We start from the raw sequence: 25,151 nt of genomic DNA on the forward strand, positions 1-25,151 counted from the left end.
GAATGACTTATCGTGAGAGAAAAAATTACGTTAGCCGCATAACATCGGTTATCGACATTTAGAAAATATTGCAAACCTTTTGCATAAATCTGTAATGGAAACGCATCTACTGTAACCTTAACCAATTCAATTAGTGGATTGGGGGGGAAATCCTCATTAACTTTGAAACAGTAAGAAGCATTGAGAAGTCTTAACCCTCACACCTAATACTTTTTCATTTACTTCTTATATTTCTTCTTAAAACCTTCCCTTATGCCTAAAGAACCCTTTTAATCTGGAACCTACATACTGAACCCCCCCTAAAACCTATCTTTACGCCTGAAACTCAAAACCTACCCTTACACCTAAAAACTCTTTCAATTGGAAACCTCCATTCAACAAATTAGTTTTCCGGGGTGGAACTGTGACGGGGAGTCACAAGATGAATGTATTGGACATGGGCGAAGCCCCCCTTATCACCATAAGAAAAAAATCCTGGAACCACCACTGTTTGCAGGTGATGTTTCATTTAGATGACCTTTTCATTCAAACCTGCAAAATTCTTTTGATTAGAGGGATTTTTATTGTTTGAACATATCTAATTGATCATCAGCTGATAAAATACAAAGCCACAGCCTGAGTAATTTCCTATTGTTTATGACATGTGAGTTCCTGGCTCTCTGCAAAGTCTATTTCTACTTGAACCTCAAAAGTTGGTCTCAGTTCCTATTGTTCATGACACGTGAGTGGTTCTCTGCAAAGTCTATCTTGAACCTCAACAGTTTGTCTCAGTTCACTTCAAACATGTGCTTTCTGAAATTCATTTTGCTGCTGTTGATTCCATCATATATAAGTGGTAAGTTTCAGAAAAGGTACGTAGTAACCTTTTTTTATGTATATTTGGAGAGCTACATGTCTGTAATTATTTCTTTTAGGTGGCTGTCGGACCAGCATCAGAGTGAGTGGAGGGCAGAAAGTTTGCTCCAGTCAAAACTTTACCCTCACATGTCAGTTTGTTTGCCATGGACCACAAAACCATGTACAAGTGGTGAAAGATGAACAATTGCAGCACAGTCTAGAGTCTTCGTGTAATAGTTTCACACTCTCTATACATGTTCACAGTGCAAATAATAATCATGCAGGAAAATATAGCTGCGAAACAAATTCATCGGATTCAATGAGCAGCTGGGCTTATGTAAAAGTGGAAGGTAAGTGTGAAATTCTGTCGGCCCATTGAACAATTTTAAACAAAAAAATTTAGACTAAGAACGTTTTTCCTTTTGTGTGTGTGTGTGTGTGTGTGTGATTCAGACTGTGATTTTCCTGCAAAATTATCCACTGTAAATAAAACATCATCCTCTCTGACTACCACATACCAAAGCTCTACACCATCAAGTAAGTTTCTCCATATCTGAGACTTAATACATCAGTATAAAGAATTTGGATTATTGAAATAAATCATATTAGCCTATAGAATTGATGTTAATTGCTTTATAGATCAATATGCAGGATAAACTAAATTTAACTTACTGTTTGGTAGAAATGTCTGTTGACAATTGTAATACAATATTATTTAACTATCCTATTGTCCTGCTAAGAAAATGCTCTGACCTGTGACCTGTAAATAAAATAAAATAAAATAATAATAATAAAAATAATTACATGCACAACAAAAGTTTGTATATGGTCCCAAAGTAAATTATAATAGATGAAAAAAAAAAATATTTAAATTGAATATTGATAGAGTAAGAAAATGTTAAAAAGTTCTGTAGCTGTTGTCCTTTTTCTTGGATAGTTTCAATCTTTTTTTGGCATTTCATAATATTTAATGTATTTTATAACAACTTTACTGTTTTATTTTACTAGTGAATGCTGTGAATCTCAGACCCACAATTTTAGATTTATTGCATATTATGACAAATAAATCTCCATCTCTTCTGTCTACTGAATGTGGTTTTTTCTTCTTCTTCTTCTTCTTTTTTTTTTTTTTGTGTTTCTGTTTCTGTAAGGGATTTTGGATCCAGTGCTGATATGGTACATTCTGTTCAAGACAGCGGTTTTTCTCATCGGGTCAATAACTGCAGCGCTGAAAACTGTGTGCCAGAAGCATTGAAAAATCAACAGAATTTCTGTTAATTCTGTCAAAAAAACTATGCTTCCAATAAATGTTCTCCATGCATTTTCTTGCTGCTATACAGAATTCAATATTCTTCCAGTGCTGAATTTGTAAACGTTATCTAGTGCTCTGTGTTGTTCATAAGTCTAATGTCAGATGTGTCTAAAGTCAAAACAGCTTTGTGATATTGGCCGTTATCTCTCAGCATTATAAACTAAATAAATAAAACCATATAAACAAATTCTCACAAATCTGATTTCATAGTGAATCGATTGCATCCTTTCCATCATTCTTTTCAATGTCTCCCATCTGGTAGACGGTATGCTATATAGGGGAGAGCGGGGCACAACCTAACGCTTTTTGACTTTCTCAGTTTGTGTAAATCTACTTATGGTTCAGAGTATTTATTTTTTCCCACATTAATTTCCCACATGTCTAGTACAATTATGTGTTTTTGTTTTATTAATACAGTATATACTTTTTTCTTGATATACCCCGAAAGAATGGAAGTGAAATGTGACAACATGCCCCATAGGTGGGGTACATTGTAACATGTGTGGGGCACATTGTAACATAACATATGGCAGCTTAAAATGTTATCTGATCTAATAAAAAAAATATACAAAACAAACTAAAATATTTTCTAAATAAAATACAATTAAAAAACCTTTTCATATAAAATAATTGCAATTTTTAATAATTAAATATAAACTCATTTTTGAGTTTTGACTACGAACACATGAAAACACAGCTATACAACATAGTTCAAAACAAATAAATAATTAGTAATTTCTGGACATTGACTCTCAGTCTTTATTCACCTTTTTCTCACGTTTTCTCAATAAAATTAATAAAAGTATAGAATATAATAGCATATTTCTAATAGGGGCACATTGTAACGCAGTGTTACAACATGCCCCCGCCTGCACAACTGGGATTTAAACCCGGCTAGTGTCTTCTGCTAGTTAGCAAAGCATTAAATAACTATCTCAACTGTTAAATAACATCTTGGAGATTAAAATAATATCAGATTTGTCTTATTTTAAATAAACACAAAAAATAGAGATGAAAAATTAACTTAAGTAAGAAATTTACTTTTGCTATGGTTTAATAAATGTCTATGGATATCTTCCAAAAAAAATAAATAATTTTGTCGGATTTTTTTTTCTATATAGTGTTGATATGGCAACTAGTAAATAAACAAAGTTCCGTCATCCAAGCATGTGCGGAAGTATTTAAAACAAGCGTGTTACAACTAACCCCGCGTTAGGTTGTGCCCCGCGCTCCCCCCTACCCTTCATAAAAAAGACTTGTAAGAAAACGTGTATCTAAAGTAAACTATTATTATCTTGATTTTCTATTCTAATCAATTTTCTACCCTTCTAGGATAGACAATTTGGATTTTAAATTAAAATTAATTATCGCGTCTCACATTTTAATAATAATAATAATAATTAAATGAGTTGTGCCTAAATGTTGTCCTTTGCCTTGCTACAACTGATTTTTACCAGTGAAATGAATGTTTCGAAAAAAATAATGTCTGGATTTCAACACGTGGGGGAGCTCGTGTTTCTTCTCAACCCTGACTTTTCCCAACACAGCTCGACGCTCATTCCTGTTTTGAAATGCGAGTAAATACGATTTTTAATTGTCAACCATATTTATCAGATTATACTTTTTGTTTTTTACTCTTACAATGGCACTGATTCTTTTTGCCCTTAAAGTTTCAACTTTCTTTAAGACATTCTGCAGTCAAGCATGGCCTGCGGTAGCCTATCAGAGTATCACTTTCTGACTTTCTCAGTTTGTGAGGTAAATTCACTTGGGGTTCAGAGAATTTAGTTTTTCCCACATTAATTTCACACATCTAGTACAATTATGTGGTTTTGTTTCATTAATACAGTGTATACTTTTTTCTTGATTTACCCTGAAAGAATGGATGGGCATGTTGTAATATGGCCATATGACAAGCTTAAAATGTTATCTAAAATAATAAAGACAAACTAAAATATTTTCTTAATAAAATACACTTTTCCATGTAAAATAATGAAAGTTTTAAAAAATAAACTAATTTTTGAGTTTGACTACAAAAACCGCAAAATAGCCTACAGCATAGTTCAAAACATAATAATAATGAATAGGCCTAATAGCCTATCTGAACATTGACTTTCAGTCTATATGCACTTTTTTCTCATGGTTTCTCGATAGAATTCATGAAATATAGAATAGAATAGCATAGTTCTTCTAATATGGGCACATAGTAATGCAGTGTTACAACATGCCCCGCCTGCGCAACTCAATCTAAACCCTGCTAGTGTCTTCTGCTAGTTAGTGAAGTATTAAATAACCATATCAACTGTTAAATAACATAATTGGAGGTTAAAATAATATCAGATGTATCTAATTTTAAATCAACAACCGCTCACCCCTTTAATTTATGTTTACGGAAAAAACGTTACATAGCCTACTACTTTAATGTTAATCACCATTGAGAATACTGAATAACATTCAGCATTACAATTAGGCCTACATATTTACCCCCTTGACTATCCAACAGTTAATAAATCAATCTGCACCAACCATTATTTATCAACATGATCTCTTCATGTTTTTCTAGGTGAAGGACTCACTAGGCTGAAAGCATTTACAAATAAGCAGTTATGACAACTGCATATTCAAAATAGAGACTTGGCAGGCTATTATTATTAGGCTAAATTGTTCATTTCATTTGTAATCTTTTTTCTGTTGTATTTGTCCTTTTGTTTGTGATTGTCTTTTTTTTAAATGTATTACTGACAGTTTGTGTTGACAGTGAAACTACTCTGAAAGAACAGATTAAAGGGTTTTGATGAACGCACTGACAGGCCCTCATAAAGTTTTGCTCAGGACCCCCACACATCTAGGACTGGCACTGCTTGTAACTGGCATGTGAACTACATGTTATGGCATACTGAAGTGTTTATCAAAGCGGTGATGTAAAAATTACGTCTGAGTGTGTGTACAATGAAGGACAGAAATTCAGTGATGTTTGTGAGAGACAAACGCATAAGTAATTTGCATGAATTATAACATTTCTTTTAATTTTCTAACTTTTTGAAAAAAAAAAAGATTCTGAAAAAGTTCAAGCAACATCCACAGCGCATTGCTACGTGGAATTGTCGTAAACAAAAAAAAAAATTAAAAAAATTAAAAAGAAATATAGGCCAGGACCATCAGTCTATCTGAAATGGAGGACAAAAACCTTTTAAAGGTTTTAAACCTTTAAAAAATATATATTAAAGCTTCTTTACAGACACCAATGTTCTCCTCGATCACAATTTAACAACTTTGGTGAGGCTGTTTGTTTATCATAATAATAATAATAATAATAATAAATTACATGCACAAAAGTTTTTATATGGTCCCAAAGTAAATTATAATAGATTAAAAAAAAAATTGAATATTGTTATAGAGGAACTCATTTTGTATAAGAAAATTAATATTATATATAATAAAAATAATAATAATAATAATAATCCCTTGAGCTTAAGTGGTCAATTATGAGTGTTTTTACAAGAAAAAGTAACCACTGTAATTGAACAGTTTTCCATGTTCTTTATTTGGCCCCCCTGGGTCAGATGGAAAAAGAAAAAGAAAAATACACCCACATGAAAATACACGAATAACCACGAAAGGTACACCACTGGTCCTTACATGAGTGTAGAGGGGGCTTCTATGAAAAAAAAATGCCAAATAAAAATAAAAATGGGGTCTTTCTCAGAAGGAAAGACAAAACTCAGCAGATTCCATCCTAGGTGGTTTCCGTCAGAAAAAATAAAAAAAATAAAATTATATATATTATTTTGCATTTCAAGAAAAGTCTTACTGTAAGACAAACCACTAACTTATTAAACCAAAAACCTCAATGATAGGCTTTGCTTCACTCAGAGTGAAAGTGTTTTGTTCCAGGTTGATCTGCATATTTTCTGGTTACATTACAGTATGAGAAAAACCTATCAAACATTAAAGTGTCTAAAGTCATCATAGATCGGAAATGTGGAACACTACTAACAAGTAATATTTTAGAAGAAATCAAGCCTTTGGTCTATATATTGGCACTTATTGAGGACCAAAAAAAAAAAAAAAAAAAAGGGGTGGGGGCTCACATTTTCTCATAACACAAGTTAGACAACTTTTAAAAACCAATAGACAAACCATTTTTAAAAAGAGTGAAGATAAAAATCTCCCTTCCAAGCACAAAAAATAAAAAAGTGGCAGGGGGGCAAAATATTATAGCAGCACGGCACATTGGTTTCTGGAGTTTTTTCTGCATATCTATGCTTTACCTTTCTCTCAGATGTCTGTCTACAAGCACAAAAAGGATGCTAACAGAGGACTTAAGGTCTTTTCGTGGAATAAATCACCTTTATTCAAACAGTGAATGGAGTCATTGACAGAGCCCGTGTGTACACGAAATGTTCAATGACTAACTGAATGAATGGTGAAAAAGGAGTTGGAAATGCAAATGCTAGACTTCTCAGAATTTGCAGCAGAGCCTTGAAAATGCACCTGTCAATTCCTCAAAAACCCCCCATGGCATTGCATGGCGTTTCAGGTCAAAAGAGGAGGAAACGAAAATGGGGTGGAAACATGATTATGGAACCAAATCCTGTTTTCCTGAGAGGCCAAATACAGAAGTTGTGCCACCTCCCTAAAAAAAAAAAAGAAAAAAAAAGTAACTTTCCAGTGCGAGGACAAGACATGTTAAACGCCAATGAATTTACATAGAATGGGTCTTTCAGCTTTTAAATCTGCTTTGGTTGTTCATTCAGAAAGAGATCCTGAGGTTTCTGCAGAAAACACTGCTCAGATTTGATTTTGGCAGAAAACAAGTGTTTTTACAGTAATACAGTGGATTGAAATAGGCAAATAAGGTCCTTGATAATTCAGGATATGAACCCCGCACAACATGGCTGCAATTTCTGCCCTGGATAACTTGAATTATAAATTAATTTGCCACTTAAGTCCCAACAACAGTTGCTGCTTAATTACATAGTCACAGGCTGCCATCATTATCACTTTGAGAGTTACTGAAGAAAAAGTAAGTCTCAAAGACTGCATAAGTACAAAAGATTCGGCTGCTGGGGGTCCCATGTGAGCGCAAAGGCAAACAGCAAAAGTGTTTTTCTAATGCTTAGAAATTAAATGGCTTCTGTGAGGTCCAGCTGTAGAGGAATGGAAGCAGCTTGAGTCCTTTGATTCTCGTGCTTTTCGTAAACATTGTTATATTGACAGATTCCAGGGACTCTCAGACATCAACAAGTCTTTTTCCAGCCACAACAGCCACATTTTACTCAATCAAAACTGTGTGCAGGGGGCCTTGGAGGCGCTTTAAGTGCTACAAACACGAGTCCTTCCCACAAAAGCGTACGACCCACAAAGTAATTGGGCAGAGAGGTCAGAGGTCAACACACTGCCTAGTTGAAGATTCTGATAAAAGGTCGTCAGGGGGTGATTGGGGGCTGGAGAAGGTGGTAGAGATCAGGCACAGTCGCCCACGAGCACAAGTGGGGCGAGGAGCTGGCGCAGTTCAGAAGCACACACCGGCCCTTGGTGCTGGCTGCCTGCGGTCTTCCTGCGGCGGGCCAGCTTGGACCTCGAGGGTGGAGACAGCAGCATGGAGCTGGAGCTGCTGGAGAAGAGAAGTGGGGAGGAGATCTCCTCCAGCTGCTGCTGCTGCTCCTCGCTCTCTTCCCTCTCAGCCAGCTGCCGGTTCATGGCTACGGCCTGCCCTGCAAAGAACGTCAGGTCCTGAGCGCTACCGCCCCTGGAGAAAAGACATTGATGGTTAGGATAGCATGAATATTAAATTATCTGGTATTTAGTCAAAACTATTGCTGTTGGATAATGGGATTCAGAAATGTATTAAGGCCCTGATATACTGTATTATATAGGCCCTGATAGCAGAATTGAAGAACAAACTCGTGACAAAATCTGTTTGAAGATGGTTTTGAGAATTTGAAATTCCTGAGAAGCTGTTAAACCCATTCGAACTACCTTTGGTCTTTGGCAATTACGTATAGGTAGGTGTGCTTCTAATAGAAAGTGACATGCACACTGTTTTTTTCATGTTTAATACTGTAAACTGCTTTCTTTATAGCACTTTATACAATAGATTGCTTAATAAATAAACATGACTTGCACAAATGAATAGACATGACTTGCTCAAATTAAGGAGCTTGTGCAAACATCCACATCCCTATGATTTTTCTTCACTGCCGTTTTCTCACAACTGTCATTTTTGTTGTGCTTATTTTGTTATTTAGATGTAAGTGCACAGCACACATTTACATATTCATCTAAACAGCACTCGCAACAGTGTGGGCAGCATTGGGATGTTTGCTAACAGTACACAAACTCACACATTTCCATCTTATTTTTACCCCTAAGAGAATAGCGAAAATCAACTTTGCTGCGAGTACATCAGGGCCTTTAATCTGCACTTTACCCACCTCTGATGGAGTATGGATGCAGACACAGTGTTTGGTGCACACTAAAAATGAAGGACAACAGAAATGAGTCAAATAAGTCAAAGCAGCAAATATATGTTAACTGGGTTAAAGTCTTCAAAGTCCTAGAGAAGATTGGAAGTAATGGACCTACCCCTTTAACCCATGGGTGCTGCAGCACTTGGGCGGCACTGAGGCGGTCTTTGGCATCCTGAACCAACAGCTTGGTGATGAGGTCTTTGGCTGCAGGGGAGATGTGTGCCCAGTCCTTCTCTGGAAACTCGTATTTACCTTCCTGAATGCTCTCAAACAGCATGCTCTGTGGACAAATTGTAATGAATGGTATTAAACATCTAATCTGAAGTAGTAACAGGGATCAGGGATTTTCTTTGTTTTTGTACTGGATCGGTCAAGCAAGTGGTTCAGATTTTTATTTTCCCTGCCACAAAAGTAATAAATAACTACTAAAATAAATGATTTATTCATTGATTTCATCGCTCTCTTCCCTTATAAATAAATAATAAAAGTAAGGTTGTTAAATCACAGTTCTCGATTTTTATTTTTAGATTTGTAGTTTATGCGATACCATCACAAAAACTACAAGCCCAACTAAATTAAAAAAATTAAAGCCAAATAAAAAGTTAGTTGTCCCAGGCAATCAAACCCTGACTATGAAACAAGATGGCTAGACCAGGTCCTTCTAGGTCTTTCCTACTACAATTCCACCGGAAAGTTTTGGACTTTCAGTACTTTCGAAACTGCCCGATTTCCCAGCAAACTAGATGTGTGGTGTACCTGGCAGGCTTGGCAGGGCTCTCCCCAATCCCAACCACAGTCTGTTCCACAGCGACCCACAAAGGGCGGGTATCCACTTAGCATGATGTAGAGGATGACGCCGAGGCTCCACAGGTCACAACGCTTGTCGTAGATGCTAGCTTCTTCATTAAAGGCTTCCACCACCTCAGGGGCCATGTATTCAGCTGAGCCACACTGCAGGAATTAAAAACACTTTAGTACACACTGTAAAAGTCCTCAGATATGCAAAGTAAAGTCCAAAAATTTCCAATATTGTTTTTAAATGCCATAAGTACACTATTGGGTAGAGCAGAGAGGAACAACCCAGCCTCAAGTTCTGTTTCACTTCATGTTTACAACATATACACTCATTACAACGTCCCATCAGCATGTCCCTAGGTCAGACAACAAGTTCTGATGTACGGTAACAAATTACAAGGTGAGCAACCTAGAGCTACATCATTTGTCAGAGCTGTCAGAAATCCCTCAGCTTGGCCTCTCCTGTTTGTTTTCACCTGCAGAGGCATTATCAAGTTCATTGTTCCGAGTTAAGCTGGGGTGGCCTGATCCGATTCAGACCTGGGCGCGTCAGCGGACAACTGTTCCAGCAGGGACCACAGGCTGCTGTCTGCCCTGCGTCATGTGGAAACTAGGCCAAAAGGTTGCTGCTCGAGGGGAAAAAAGAAAAAGGATTTAAGCCGCTCTACACCGGCTGGGGATAAACAAGCCCCAACCCTGCTTGAGTGTTACATAACACGCATACGAACGGACATCCTGAATGGTGCACTAATAATTAATGCAACAAAAACACAGGAGGTTAGCAGTTTGGCAGGACAAGCAGACCAGGTTATTTTTATGGAAGTGCAGCGGTCTGGTAAAAAAGATTGTTACACAACTACTACATGAGTCACTGATGCAAACGGAGGAGGCTAAATACATTATGCAGAGGGGGAGGAGACTCTGTCCTTAAATAGCATCCTAAAAATCAGCCTGGGCTGCCTTCCCTCTGACCCTGACAAATCTAAACCCAAGCCTTGGTAACCTCGCAAGCACACTCAATGTTCCCTCAAAGCATCAGAGCTCTGTAAAGGTGTCAGGGGCATCACTTTCAAGGAAACGAGACAACCGGCAAAAATGGAGTGTGCCGTGATAAAATGTCACTGTGTGCTTTTACCATAAGATGTTTGGCCAGTTGATCTTATGACACAATGCCTTTGTAATCAGAAGAAAGAACTATTGGTTAAACAATTGAAGCTAATAAAAGATCACCTGATTATGGAAGCGCAAATGGGTCCCTTTCACTATAGACACAGTTGTGCACTGTGATTCAACAAACCGAGAGTCCAGCAATGATCCCCAATTGTCAGTTCATTGCCCAGCTGGTTCTGCTTTCAGCATGACTGAGCCCTTACATAACGCTCCTCTGTGCAAGAGGAATCTTAGGAGTATCACACAAAGCTGTCTGTCGCTTATGAGCAGCCCCACCCTCTTCCTCCCGTCGTTATAAAGGAAAGTGTGATATAAAGTGATATACACAAAGACGTTAAGTCACCTCGTTTATATCAGTGACCTCCACCACTGAAAGTTAGCGCTGGCATTGCATCAGTCTCAACTGCATGTTCTCAAATGGATTAAGAACAGAATGTTATGGCATGAGAGGACTTTAGTTCTGGCAAAACCAGGGACTTTCCCTGGTCATTATTCTAGCAAGTAAAACCACAGTTGTGGGTGAAAAATGCAACAAAGAGTTAAGGGAAAAAAAGGGAAAAAAAACAAAACAAAAAAAACAACCACAGAACATTTAAAAGGGATAGTTCACCCACAAATGATAAATTGTCATTAAATACTTGTTCAGTAAAGACTTTTGTTCAAGCACGTTTAAGGTTCCGATGACCACATTTTATGTACTTTATGCATGTATGCATGTACATTGGTTAATGTTTGTGTGTGAATAAAAGCCTAAATTAAATCGATTCATCATAATGCATCTTCAGAAGAATTGGATTAGACTGCTTGATTCATAAGGATTGCATTTAAGAGGTCTTTATGAATTTTTTGAAGTGCCAAAGCTTGAGGAAAAACGGTCAATGGAGGGACAGAAATCTCAGGTTTTATTTAAAATGTCTCCATGTGTGTTTTGAAGATGAACCAAAGTCTATGGTCTAAGTTAAAAGTAAATGGAAAGGGTACACCATCCAAGCTCTGACCCACCCAGTTCCAGTTCCAGAGTCTGCAGACATCAAGAAGAATAGACTGTAAAAAAGTCTGAGTGCTCACCACCAGGGTGCGGTAAGAAGAGGGAGATATGTGTGAAAAGATCTCCATGAGGAATTTTGTTTTTGATCTCTGTACATGAAAGTATTCGCATTAAAAGACCTTTGCCTCTTCCCTTCAGACTCAGAGAGGTAATTAAACCACTTAAGGTCAACTGTTCCTTGATCTGTAATCTTGACAAAATTCTGTGACCTATGGTAACACTGCACATCAAAACAGATATTGAAAACCTCACAAAACTCAGTTACTGGACGTGATCAAATGGAGGTTTATTGGCTGTAGCTTTAAAGCAATAACCGTTATCTCTGTTGTCCTCTATCAAAATAAGAACAACAGTGCAGTGAAGCGGCAATAAAAATGGCATTAAAATACTGACTAGTGACTTGATTTATGTACACTTATACCCGATGAAATGTAGGTGACAATGCGTTCATATGGAAATAAGTTCAATTTGTGGGTGTTTACAAGTTCTTAAACACCAACCAGCCTCACAGCTCTTAATCAAAATGTTAAAAATAAATAAATAAAAATTCCTACCCCTCACCTACAATCACATGTCCTATAGCTCTTTTAATAATTTTAACATTTTATTAATGGACAATAGTGTAATCTCATTAAATAATCTAAAGTACAAATCTGTTTAATTTAGAGTGCAAATTATTATTTCATATTGATTCATTTTGAAATTATTTATATTTTAATAAATATTATGTAAAATAAATATAAATTTCACTGCAGCATGTGTCATTGACCATCTTTAAATGAAATAGTACAATACAATATAGGCCATCAGCCACTCTGCTCTAAGGTATCAGCATTGGCCATCAAAAATATTGGTTGAACACTATTTAAGTGGTCCTTACGAGGTTACACTCACCGGAGTCAAGAGTTCAGGGGTGGAGATGGGTGAGCTGTCACTATTCAGTTTGATCCCACTACCCAAATCAAAATCACAGATCTTCACTGGAGAAATCTACAGAAAAGAAAAAGAAAATAACCCTTTTAAATGTCATAGTGAAGGGAGTTAAGAGTGTTGCATTGATTATTCCTATGGGTCAATTCAGGTTTTGTTCAACAGCTCAAAAAAAAAAAAAAAAAAAAAAAAAAGCACAAAATGCTACTGTACCCAACATATTCGTCAAAAATCTGGTCAGAAATGCAGTGCATGTGTGTTCTCCTCAGATGTCTCATGTCTCCTCGTGTACAGAGAGAGACTCACCCTGTCACTATGTTCACAGAGGATGTTCTCTGGCTTTAGGTCTCGATGTGCCATCCCTAGAACAAGTAGAAGACATAATGAATAAACATTTATGTTGGTGATATATAGACTGCATGAAGACATTGTGTTGTATCACTACTAAAGGCCCCAACCTTTGTTATGTAGGAAGTCCAGAGCACTGGCGATGTCCTGCACCACTATGCTGGCTTCCTGCTCATTGAAGTGTTGTCTTCGGTGTATGTGGGTCAAGATAGAACCTGAGAAAATGAATAAATGCATGAAATTTGCTGATATTATATATGATAAAATCTTTACCAAATGAATAGACGACAGTTCGAAGTTTAACTTTTTAAGTTTAATATCTTTCAGAGTAATTCTAATATGCTGATTTGATGCTCAAGTAAAATTTATAATTATTTATTACAAAACCGTGATACATAATTGAGTGTTCTTAAAAATAGAAATGTCAAAAGAACAGCATTTAATTGAAATAGAAATTTTGTAAACGTATGTCTTTACTTCAATTTAGTGTCTTAGCTGAATAAAAATATTTTACAAAAACAAAAAACAATAAAACCCACACTACTTGACAGTCACACTACTTACCGCCTCTCAGTTTTTCAAAGACCAAATAAAATTTGTCCTCCTCCTCAAAATATTCCACCAGTTCCAAAATGTTTCTGTGGTGAGAAAAGATAAACATTAGGAATTCTAACATGATGGTATCTTAAAGGATTTTCAATGAGCTTGAGCTTCACAAGCTTAGTTCCAAAACCTAATTAGCAGTATTGCAATCTATGTAGGCAGCATCTTAACAGTCATAAGACTCGACCCCGCAGTTGATTTTAATAGTTTGCCATCAGCATGTTGCTAAGCTAAACAGTTAAGTTAAATTAAGTTAAGTTTTCTCTCCCCTGTCCACCATCTTGGATTTATTTCTTGCCCAATTAGCTTATCGCATTAGATTCTGTGATGGTTAAATGCCATTTTAGAGTGTGGCCAAAAAAAGAGGTATCTTATGGAGGTTTGGGAAAGGACCAATAGTGTCACATAAGGCTTTCCGTACCTGTGACCCTGACACTGGTAGAGCATTTCCACCTCCCTGAAGACACGGCTCCGACTGTGGCCCGGCCTCTTCTCAATTATCTGTAGGACATTAAAACATCATCTTAATGACCCAATACAAATTATCTGTAGAACATTAAAACATCATCTTAATGACCCAATACAAATCCAAGGAAGGACACAGTTCTGCAAGTCAAGGTCAGAACAAAATGAGTCTGTTTTGATGGGCTCATTTGCTACCTGGAGTCAGCCCTTTAAGTACACATTTGCTCTTAAGTGGCAAAACTCTCAGACATGCCCACGTCATCTCAGTATTCAGCTCGAGTCGACAGTTCTGTGTATCCCTTTGTGGATCACCCACGCACGGCATGTGTGGGAGATTAGAAAGCACACAGATGACACGCCACTGCCGGTCTACAAAAGAACATCTCAGACCACTGATTCAGCAGGCTTTACAAGCCAACGGACTAGACAGATGGTCAGGTTTCAAAACATTCAGGGCACCCAGACCATGTATGATGAACAAAGTAGTGGCAGGTTGCTCATCACAAACGAAGGGTTGACTAATGGTGCGTTCAAGTCAAGTCGGAAATATCGTAATTTACGAGTTGGATGCACATGAACGCCACCAAAAAGTTGTACATACGAGTGGGAAACTGGATTTTCTTTAAGCCCAGAGTTTACGAGTTAGGAGTGTGTCAGTGAGAAATGCGGAATACCACAATACTTAAAGGTATTTAGAAGTGACATTGTAAGGCTTTATTTTTTTTTTACAATGAAATAAGCTAATTGCCTGCACAATACATAACAGCATTGTAATATAACAATGTGTACTGACATTTTACAGAGGCTTCATAAATTAATTCAAAACATGCACATGGTGACGCACAGTCTTTGTTCATTTTCTAGAAAGTTTAAAAACCTTACGTTTTTTTGGGTGGTTACTTAAAGAAGGTACACCACCATCTTGCTCTGACGAAAGTGACTTAAACTCACATGAGGTCGAAAACATGACTTCCCAAATCGTAAATACGAACTTCCCAGGAGGACTTGAACGCACCATAAATTATGAAAATCCTTAGTAGAGCCTACCATGCGGCATGCCACCAATTTTGTGGACATCAACAACTGGGAATGTTGTGATAAGTGGGTTATAGCAGTTAATTTAAATTAGTGATGTCAAATCGATTAAATTGCATCTAACAAAAGTTTGTTATATGTACAATGTAAAATAACTTCTATTTGAATACATTTTAAAATGAGATTTATTCCTGTGATGCAAAGCTGAATTTGCAGTCTCATTACTCCAGTCTTCAGTGTCACATGATCCTTCAGAAATCATTGAATCTAATATGCTGATTTGTTGCTCAAGAAAAATGTATGATCAATGTTGAAAATGCGGATTAATCCTTTAAATTGAATTTTTCTTAGGATTCTTTGATTTTATTTTATTTTATTTTATTTTATATTATATTATATTATACACACATGATTAACTTTTTTTGTCTGAAAAGAAATTAATACTTGCTGACCCCACCCCTTTTGAACAGTAGTTTACATTTTTAATAGGCTAGGGTTTACAAGATGCGTTTCCCCTACTTAACTCAAACCATGTACTGGTTTATTTGCCATCTGTCTCTTTGACTATAATGAAATCCATTTACCTTGGCATTAGAGCATGTAATTTATACAGGGTCCATAGATTTTAACCTGTAGGTGAGCATTTACATCACAGTAACCCAAAAGGTTTAGCATTAGCAAAACATTTTACACGATTCAGGTCGCACGGTACGCAAATTACAAAAAAAATGTAAAAGGAAAACTTCAAACTTTCTCCAACATCCAAAAATGCACACCAGCTCTTGGACTCTTGGAATTGAACAATATTCCATGACATCAGCTATGTGGAGAACCTGCTGTTTTCAATTTTGTCTTTCCTTTGGCAAGTTACAGAACATTTGCTAGGAAATGCCACATGAACGTCCTTGCACATGCCTCATTTAGCACCCTCTATATTACCTTATCCATCTACTAGAGGTCAAACAGATGTAATGCGAGAAACCACACTGCTTTTTCAAAGTTAACATGTCCTGCTTCACAATAACAACAATTGAAAAGGGGAAGTTTCTCTGCTGAACAGGCACAATAGTCATTTATTTTTGTTTCACAGCTGCAGCAGCAGCACAGTAACTGGAAGGCCAATGTTCCAGAGAGAAGTACACATCACACACAACAAATAAAACCGCTTGTATGAACAAAGCTCAAATAACCATGAATCAAAGCTAGTGTCCGGTATTTCCTGATGAGGGCTGAAACATTAAAACAGAGCCATCTGTCCCAGCATAAACCCAATTTTATTCTTATGTAACACTACATTTAAGGCAGGACACAGCCATGTTCAGACTGCAGGCAAATGTGGCCCAACTTTTTTTGCTCCTATGTGACTCGACTGGTTTTCTCAGGACCATCTTTATAATTCCGACTTGGGCCACTTCCATATGTGGTCCTAAATCAGATACAGGTCAGATGTTTTGCAGTGCGACCTCAGTTTGAACAGTCAAAACGAAATTCATGCGAATTTTACGTCCCTCTATATCAACATTCACCACAATTCTGCACTCATGGGAGTCAGATTTTACATATCAGACAGAAGTTATCAAGACAATTGCGAAAGGTAGTCAGTGGAAGCACAGCGATATGTCAGACCTCACAAGTGTTACAGCGACAGCACATTTTTTAAAACTCTGCACTCTTTTTTTGAATCCTCGGCTTTGTTTTTTAATATTGCCTGTCGGAGCATAAACTTGCTGGCTTCCGCGGCAGATCACTATAAATAAACGCGTAATCGCATGTCCTCAGTGTTTACTTTCGCATGACAGCTTGCTGTGTGACGTCTTTTAAATCGTTCTTTTGCACATACGGGTCAATCCAGAACCATGATCTGTTCACACTGGAATCTAACATTAGCCACATTTAAAACAACGTAAACAGCTATACACACACACACACAAAAAAGATAGAGTTTGCTTGGCTGCTTTCCTCAAAACATACTACACCTAGGGTCAAACACATCTTGGGAGTGTTAATAAAAACACATTTAAGAGAACATGCTAACAATGTGCACCTGCAATCAAAAGTTAAATGCAACTTTTGTGTCAGAATTTACTCTAAAGAATCTGGTAACTTCTCACACACGTTAATATTGTATTTCAAAGTTATGATATTTTAAATGACTTAAAACAAGCCTTTTGATTTGCTCCCTCCTTCAAGACTTTTATTTTCTCATTGGTTTTACTTTAAGCACATTATGCATTTCTCACTCAAAACTATGCTGCAATAATATTAAACTTGCTTGAAAACATCAGAGTGTCATCATGAGTGATGTCACAAGATCACATTGCTAACTGCTTATACTTAGCGCTTCGCCATCAACCATAAGCACTGGTTTGGCTACGATCTGGGATTGTGACAGTAAAATCAGAGCAATAATCATGCAAGGAGTGTACAGCTTAAGCAGGAATTTTGCTTTTGTGACTGGAGTTTAACCTGCACATAGATAAGACCCTAATTATTTGATAGCCACATGAACAGTGATATAGCGATGTGCAGTTTTTACATAAGAGGGTGCTGATACTTGCCTTAACCGCATATTCTTTATTGGTGATCAGATTGATGCAGGTCTGTACAACAGCATAAGCCCCTTCACCAAGAATCTCATTTTGAAGTTTGTAAACATCTGTAAAGAAAAGAAAATGAATATTTACCCTCTACAGACAGTGAAGCTTAACTCCAGGCCTGAGAATAAATAAAGCTTGCCTTCAAAACGTCCAGAGAAACTGTCAGTGGCTCTGCATCTTTTTTTCTTCTTATGTCTTTTCTTGGCATCAGGGATATTGATGGGCTTGCTGGATGGCATGTCTTTAAAAAAAAACAAAAAAAAAAACCTCTAATCTATTATGAACTTTGCCTAACACACAATGAGTTCTTGAGAAAGTTATCTTATATCTCTACCTCCTTAGAGTTTACGTCAACCATTAAGACTGATAATAACGGTCAATATTATTGAAACACTAGGTAAAATAGCTGTACCAGGCCTTGGCGAGTGCTCTTTCTTGAAGGACGAGCCAAGATGGGATTCCGGATCTATGAATTCATCAGTCTTGAAAGGGTTTAGCCCCTGGGAACAAGAAGACAGGAACATTTCTGTCAAGTGTCACAAATTTAAGCTTGCAAATTCACTTTCATTCAGGCCATTAAGCCATTTTCTGGCACGTCAGAACAACAAGTAACCAACCTTGAAGGAGCGATGGAATCCGGTGACCTCCGTGATTTTGTTTTGCACCATGTTTTCGTATGGTCAGATGATGACGTTCAGCTTGGTGCCTAAATCTGTGCAGTGGGTCCTTTAAATCAATTATTTGTCACCTCTGATCTGATCACCTCAAGGTGGTCGCGCAACAGATGACTCCTGCATACAAAGACAAACAAAAACAGCATCAATATGGGTTCAGATACTCTTCCAGTGATAATCTGGAGTCTCAGAGATACAGATGATGACCACAAGAGAAGAGAAAAGCTCTTGTACAGACTTGGTATTTATCATATTTCAAGAGTCAGCACAGTCAGAAAGTTAACACGCAGCAAAAGAAACGAATTAAATAGCTATTAAAATCGAAAAATATAAACTGGCATGTCTTATGTACGTTCACAATTGGTTATTAGTTTGCAAGCTATGAGTAGCTATTTTTAATCAGGCTGACCGTGTAACCAACCTCTGAGCTGCATGTGGTTGCATTCAGAAAGTAATGGCCTGGAGTTTATTTATAAAGAGATCTCAGAATCATTTCATAGGCAGAGGAAAGGGTTTCATCTTACCCCGTTACTAGCCGTGAGGCGCCAGCGTTCACGTCGTTGCTCCAACCCACCGTGTAATAGAGCGCTACTATGTGTTTGTCAATTGTAATGTAAACTAATCCTGAGAGCACAACGCATATATAAGGTTCTATCCTGCACTCCGCCCACTCTAAATTCCACACCCAATCAAAAGAATATCGAATCAAAACCTCGGAACACTATTGGACATTCATTTCAGGGGCGGGGTATCGTTTTCCCTACGTCATCTATTCAGAAACAAAATTGGACAGGCGCTTTAGTGGCAAATTCAGTGGACTTGTTTATTACCCCATCTACTGGACAGTGGATACATTAACACAGTTAAACAGGTCACATTTGAGGCAACACATATTTTCTAACACTTTCCTAAAGTTAAACTAATCCTTGTTTAATTAGTACTTTTGTCTTAAATATAGCTTTAGTGGCCATGGCCAAAACTTTGCAGATTAATTTATAAATAATCAGTTGTTAAAATATATTTGCAATAGGCTAAACTTGATAATCTTATGTATTTTTAAAGATTTTTTAGTATTTCATTCTTCAGACAGAAACCCTTGGAAAGGGCAGTAGTTGCTGAAGGGTGCAATATCACAACCAGGTATTTAATGTGTTAAGTCAGTTACGGTTCCTGTGGTTAGGAGTTATATTTTTAAAACGGATGATTGCAACTTTCTAAAGTAAAAAATAACCAAACGGGAACCAAATACCAACGTCAGGGGAACGTCCTGTGTTTGTTGGGCAGCTGTAAGAGAAGGGTTTTTCAAACACTGTGTGTGTAGGCCTAATATAACGTAATTTAAATCATTTTAAATAGTTTCATCTTGGATTAGAACAGCTGGTCTGTAGGCATGATATGTGGATCACTGCCGCCATCTACTGGTCATTTAGTTCAGGTCTAAATACCGTAAAGTTTCTAAATAAATTCGCAACATAATACGTCCACCGATCATATTTTCTAGACACAAAATTAGATTAAATAAACAAACGGGTTCGGCTGACTAAATAGTACAAATGATGATATGCAGATGAAATGTTAAAATAAGAAGAGCATAGTCATTCATTAAATGTGTTGAGATGAGATTTTGTGCCCTCTATGGTCAAGAGAAAAAAAGTATTTTAATCAAATTAATAATAGCCTACACTACTAATAATTCGAAGGGTTGAGCTACATTTCTTTAAACAAACAAAATAAGGTTGAACAATATCAAAACTCAAATGTTGGGCTTGGAAAGCAACTGTATCAGAATTGTACTCGTCTCTTTTATGTGCCATGTGTAAAAGCTGTGTCAACAATTATAGGATTTCCCTTGACATTTTTGAGCCTTCAATTTGCTTCAGCTACAGAGAGGAAGACATACAATAGCAGGAAAACCTTTCAGACTGCCAAAGTCAATGAGTATTTTAGAGAAACAAGTAGCCTAGATATTACAGAAGAACCACGAGCTGCACAAATTATATAGAAAATACCCCCAATATTACACTCCCACTAGTATGGCGCATTTATTCTATCGACAACGATGATTAGGATTTAGAAAATATATATATTTTTAATTATTGCTGTAAGTCACTTTATTAATCGCTATGTCGTGGATAACGAATGAACTAAAACTAAAATCTGCTACAAAAATAAAAAGGAAGTGATCTTGTCTGTCAGTCAACAACACGAACTGGAACGGGAACGCATGTTCTCGCGATATTTAGAGATGAACGTATCGCACGTAGCCAGGCTGGAAATGCGATCTAGCTAGGTAATAATCGATTTCATTTGAATTAACGTCTATTTTTTAAAAGAAGCTTTGAAAACCTCACGAAATCCATTCATAGTAAGTGTCATGATCAATGTGCACTATAAATAATTGCACATGTATACATTTATTCCAAGCAGATAATGGGATGTTTTGTTGTTGTTGTTGTTGTTGTCTGCTAGCTCGTGCGACCGCTGGCTGTCTGCGCACGTCCCTGATTGTTTACGTTAATGATATGTGATATTAGTTTTGTCAGTAACGTCAATGGATTGCTTAAACACTGTTATTGATCAAATGCATGCTGTCTACTAATTACTCTTAGTCTACTCTTTGTAGTTATGACGTGCACACCCACGTTAGAACTTACTACGTGCCATTCACTGAAAGTGTGCATGAGCATTAATGTTCTATATCATATTTTATCTCATTTATCTAGTCTGAAGGACCGATCCCACTGCCTCAAATCTAAGAAATCACCATGGAAGGTATGTCAATATTAGTACTATGTTTTAATTTGCTGTTTCAATGTTCATGCATTGTATAGCCCAATTTAAGGAGCACTCAATGTTCCACCAGGCTGTCAAATGTCCTGCTCGTTTTTTGGGTGCAAGAGGACCTACAACAGTCCAGAAGCACTGAATAGTCATCTTCAGGACCATCAAAAGAACACTGCCCAGTCTCTTCCAGGTATAACATCAACGTGCCTGTGACTTTTTTGATGGATGAAATGCTGTTTGTTATCATTTAATCAGTTCATTTATAGTCGTGAAAAGTGTCACATCAGCAATTTGGTGTATAATGCTCTCTCCTTTATTCTTTAGGAAAAGCTTTTCTGTGCTCTCATATAGGATGCGATGGTTCATTCAACAACATGCAGCAGCTCATGGAACATATGAGACACCATTACAAGCCAAATTATTTTTTCCTGTGAGTTCCGCTTTGCATTTAGGCTTCTTTTCTTTATTAGTAAACTAAAGATATATTAATTTATAAATTGTTTTTAATATTTTCACTCTTCTGAGAATTTTGTAAAACTTTTTATCAAGGTAAAATGTTTAGGAGAAACACGTTGAATATGAATATCTTATTTATTCTTATTTATAAATTTTAATAGCACATGTACGATTGTCGCCATGAAAATAGCCAAATAATCAGTTGTGGCATTAAAAACAAACAAACATTTCACTCTTTCTTGCCATTGTTTCAGTATCAAATAAAACAACTAGCTAATTTAGCAATTTACCATAGATGCCCTCTTATCTCAAACTGTCTTAGTCGCTTTTTCTTTAAAAATGTTCTCAATCTCAGAAACCAATTTACAAATTTATTTAAATTTTTTTGTATAATTTGATTTGATGTTTTTTCTTTTAGTATTGATTTACTTATTTTTAATATTATGTTTCAGCTTTATGCTTCCTCATTATCATTATGTCTGTGTCCTTTAGGTGCGAGAGCTGCAGGGCCAAACTGCGTTCTTATCGCACTCTCCTCAAACACCTGCAGACCTGTGCCAAGGTTGCTAAGAACAAGGCTGCAGTAAAGATAGAGACTGACGCAGAGCCCGCCAGTGTTCCTCTCACTTCTGGTGACATGGAACCATCTGGACCCCTCTTATCCCAAAATGTGCCTGAGGAGATGGAGTCTATGCCATCTATGCCCACTTTGGCAACACATTCAACACTGGCAAACATGCCAGAAAACAGTGTTTTCACTAACCCAACCACTGCAGGCCCTGCAACTTTGCTCCTTGCCACTCTAAATCTCGCCTCAAACCAAAATCTTACTTGCAAACCAGAATCCCCCTACAGCCCTTTTCCACCCACCCTGTCTCCTGTTAACCCAGCCTTCCTGCCAGATCCGGGCCTACAGCAGCAGCAGAGGTCTCCCAGGTCTGGTCCTCCCAGTCTGCCCTCTTCACCGCCCCTGCCGTCATCGCCAGGATCAAACGCAGTCTGGAGGAAGAACCAAGGTGAATGGATCTCATAAAGCTTTCCTCTGTGAGTGAGGAAAGCCGACTGAAAGCAAGTGTCATTGCTCGCAATGGGTCTTATCCACTAACCATGCGTATGCACAAATTTGTGCAGGAAAACCTGAATTCCTCCAATAACTTTTATTAAAAAAAATACCAAAATGTATTAAAAAAAAGTGTAAGAACCACAAAACACACATAATCATATATATTATGTACATATATACACAATGTGTTAAGATGAAATTTTTGATATTTCATCTCACAAATGTTATGTGTATATATGTGCTGTAAAGGAAAAGATGGTTTGGGTGTGTTTTATGCACATTACTAACTTTTGGCACGCATTCGCTCATTTCGAATATTCCATATTCGTTAACATTAGAATGAGGTTAACGACAATTCCGTGTGCACGTGTTTTAAAATTGGTGTGTGCATAAGTATGAATAATCCATGCAATTATTAGTGAATGAGACCCAGTGTTCCTTAAATCATCCTACATTTTAGACCCTGTTCACCTGTGTATTTTGCAGTTTGCTCAACTGATCTCACCTGCTTATCAACAGGTGTGAGTCCTTTTGAAAGGGAATTTGTAAGTCACTTGTGGGGGAAATGCCTAAGCCTTGGCCATGGCCACTTTGAGTGAACTGTGTTTTGTCATGTTGCACTGTCCTGCCAGAACCGCCCGGGCCCCTTTTGCACAGATGGAACTCTCCAAGCAGTCAGAGTTTAAGTAGAGATGAAGTCCAGGTGAGGCACAGAGAATCCACACACACATTGCTTGAGGGAACAATCAGATCTTCCCTCAAATGATACTTTAGATGCTAGCTCTCCTCCCCTTCCCCTGCTTTAACCGGTTTTAGTGTTTCCCTGGGTGTGCCATCTAGTTGCACGACTCAGTCCACTCCCATCCGATCCTAAATGCATATGTCCACGGGCTTCACTAACATGTAATGAGACATCACAGAGTCTGCTTTTAGGGCCGGTGTTCCTTTACTTCACTTTTTCCCCTTCCCATTTGTATTTTTGCAAAAATCAGGTGGTCATTTCTGGCAAGAGATGGTGCTGTGTCATAATAGTTGATCATGTGTGGAGATGTTGAGAGCACTTGCTAATCCCAACACCTTTGTGCCCATGTTCATCTGTCTAAACTGGGTTTAATGATTTTGATTGTGTGAATAATCATGCTTTTGTATATGAGCTGATGCCAGTGATCCATTGGGGTTCTTTTTCCAGCTCAAGTCAATCATACAATTATCTGCTACTTTTACTGGTGAAGGTTTTCTGTTTCTGTCTACAAACATTCTCAATGAATGTATAACCATGAATATGATGATCTTTGAGTTGGTTTTGATTTTAATGACTCGCCCATTAATTAAATCTGTCAGGTCAATCCTTCAACTGCCGCATCCTGTGGGAACACACAAGAGGGCGATACAGCTGCCTACAGTGTGGCCACTGCACCCCAGACCGGGGGGAGATGACTGCTCACATTGAGGGCCAGCACAAGAACCCGGGGGGCAAAGTGAACGGTGATCCTGGTATGATTCCCTACTTCACTGTGTAATTATAAACCTTATAATGAATGCAATTCATTGGGTTAAGGCTGGAAAACACTACACGACTTTTGCACAGATTGTTTTGCCCCGATTTGCAGTCTGGACAAGTTGACCCTAGATGCCCAAAGTCAGCCAGCCTGCAGATTTTAGGCAGTCAGAGTTGACAGATTTCACAGAAAGTCATGTAGTGCATATTGGGCACGTTATTTTTTTATTTAGCTTCACTCTGATTGCATCCAGTCGGATGATATCAGACAGGAGGATGTTTTAGAAGTGTGTTGTGTTCGAGGGGACTTGAAAGTCTGGTAATGATGCGTGGTGTTTTAAAATCTGTTCAGATTTTAAGTAGTGTAGTGTATTCCGGCATTTAGTCTTTTGAAAATAATTACACAATATAGTGACATCATCTCACCAGACTGAACCTTCTGTGCATTTTACAGATACAGAGATTGGCACTGCTTCTTTACTGGCTAAGACTTCACTGCACACTGAGAACTCAACTTATACACAACTCTAGCATGAAATGAGACACGAAACCTGATGATTGACAAAAAACTTTTGTTATAGCTTTTTATATATGCAACTTAATGTTTTCATTTGACTGTAGGTGTGGACTTCAAGAATCTCTATTAGTCATGATTGGCAGCACCAAGTTCTGCATGTTTTATGCAATAACCTGAGTAATGTTGTGCTATTATGTCACCTACATTTTTTTAATATCTATTTGCTGGAGGTTGTATCAAGAACTGTATTCATGTTTATAAAAAGAAATCTCGGCCACTTGTTATAGTGTAAGAATTAAAAACAGTTGTTTCTGTAGTGTTTACTACCTGCAAATAAAACCTGTTAGGAAAAATGTTAAAAGTGTGATGCGAGTTTATCTCATTTTAATACCTTACACGATTTTCTGTGGTGGAATTTGTTGCTTTAAGTATTTAATATTCTGTTTATATATTGTATAATTTCACTTATGTAGTGTAATTAAATGTCTTTTTAAAATACTTTATGAACTTCACGAAAGAAAGTTAATGAAAACCTTGCCGTACATT

The 25,151-nt window shown here is 37.3% G+C and overlaps 2 protein-coding genes and 1 long non-coding RNA gene across 8 annotated transcripts; 2 read left to right on the forward strand and 1 right to left on the reverse strand.

Moving 5' to 3' along the window:
• Positions 1–700: 700 nt before the first annotated feature.
• On the forward strand, positions 701–2,343 carry LOC307162099. The gene is made up of 4 exons (XR_013821861.1): positions 701–835; positions 915–1,187; positions 1,291–1,374; positions 1,989–2,343. It is a non-coding gene; the product is annotated as an uncharacterized lncRNA (long non-coding RNA).
• Positions 2,344–5,970: 3,627 nt separating this feature from the next.
• On the reverse strand, positions 5,971–18,902 carry mknk2a (MAPK interacting serine/threonine kinase 2a). The gene is made up of 14 exons (XM_079877547.1): positions 18,812–18,902; positions 18,231–18,404; positions 18,026–18,113; positions 17,753–17,854; positions 17,575–17,672; positions 13,938–14,017; positions 13,478–13,551; positions 13,024–13,128; positions 12,872–12,927; positions 12,530–12,625; positions 9,379–9,573; positions 8,738–8,902; positions 8,587–8,627; positions 5,971–7,901 (listed from the first exon to the last, which is right to left on the reverse strand). Exons 2-14 carry the CDS (start codon positions 18,279–18,281, stop codon positions 7,616–7,618), a joined length of 1,437 nt encoding a protein of 478 aa, XP_079733673.1. The 5' UTR covers positions 18,282–18,404; positions 18,812–18,902; the 3' UTR covers positions 5,971–7,615.
• Positions 18,903–20,481: 1,579 nt separating this feature from the next.
• znf414 (zinc finger protein 414) lies at positions 20,482–25,097 on the forward strand. Of its 6 annotated transcripts, none has more exons than XR_013821897.1 (8): positions 20,482–20,652; positions 21,011–21,059; positions 21,151–21,261; positions 21,396–21,501; positions 22,020–22,543; positions 23,223–23,293; positions 23,932–24,084; positions 24,543–24,969. XR_013821897.1 is itself a non-coding variant. In XM_079877557.1 (7 exons), the coding sequence occupies exons 2-7, from the start codon at positions 21,053–21,055 to the stop codon at positions 24,617–24,619; spliced, it is 978 nt and encodes a 325-aa protein (XP_079733683.1). In that variant the 5' UTR covers positions 20,500–20,577; positions 21,011–21,052; the 3' UTR covers positions 24,620–24,963. The 6 variants fall into 6 exon arrangements, 4 of the variants coding, with proteins under 4 accessions (XP_079733683.1, XP_079733685.1, XP_079733682.1 ...); XR_013821898.1 differs by having other exon boundaries at positions 20,500–20,577; positions 24,543–24,963; XM_079877557.1 differs by lacking the exon at positions 23,223–23,293 and having other exon boundaries at positions 20,500–20,577; positions 24,543–24,963.
• Positions 25,098–25,151: the final 54 nt, after the last annotated feature.

The sequence above is a fragment of the Squalius cephalus genome, assembly GCF_949319135.1.
Source record: "Squalius cephalus genome assembly, chromosome: 7".
NCBI classification, from domain to species: domain Eukaryota; kingdom Metazoa; phylum Chordata; class Actinopteri; order Cypriniformes; family Leuciscidae; genus Squalius; species Squalius cephalus.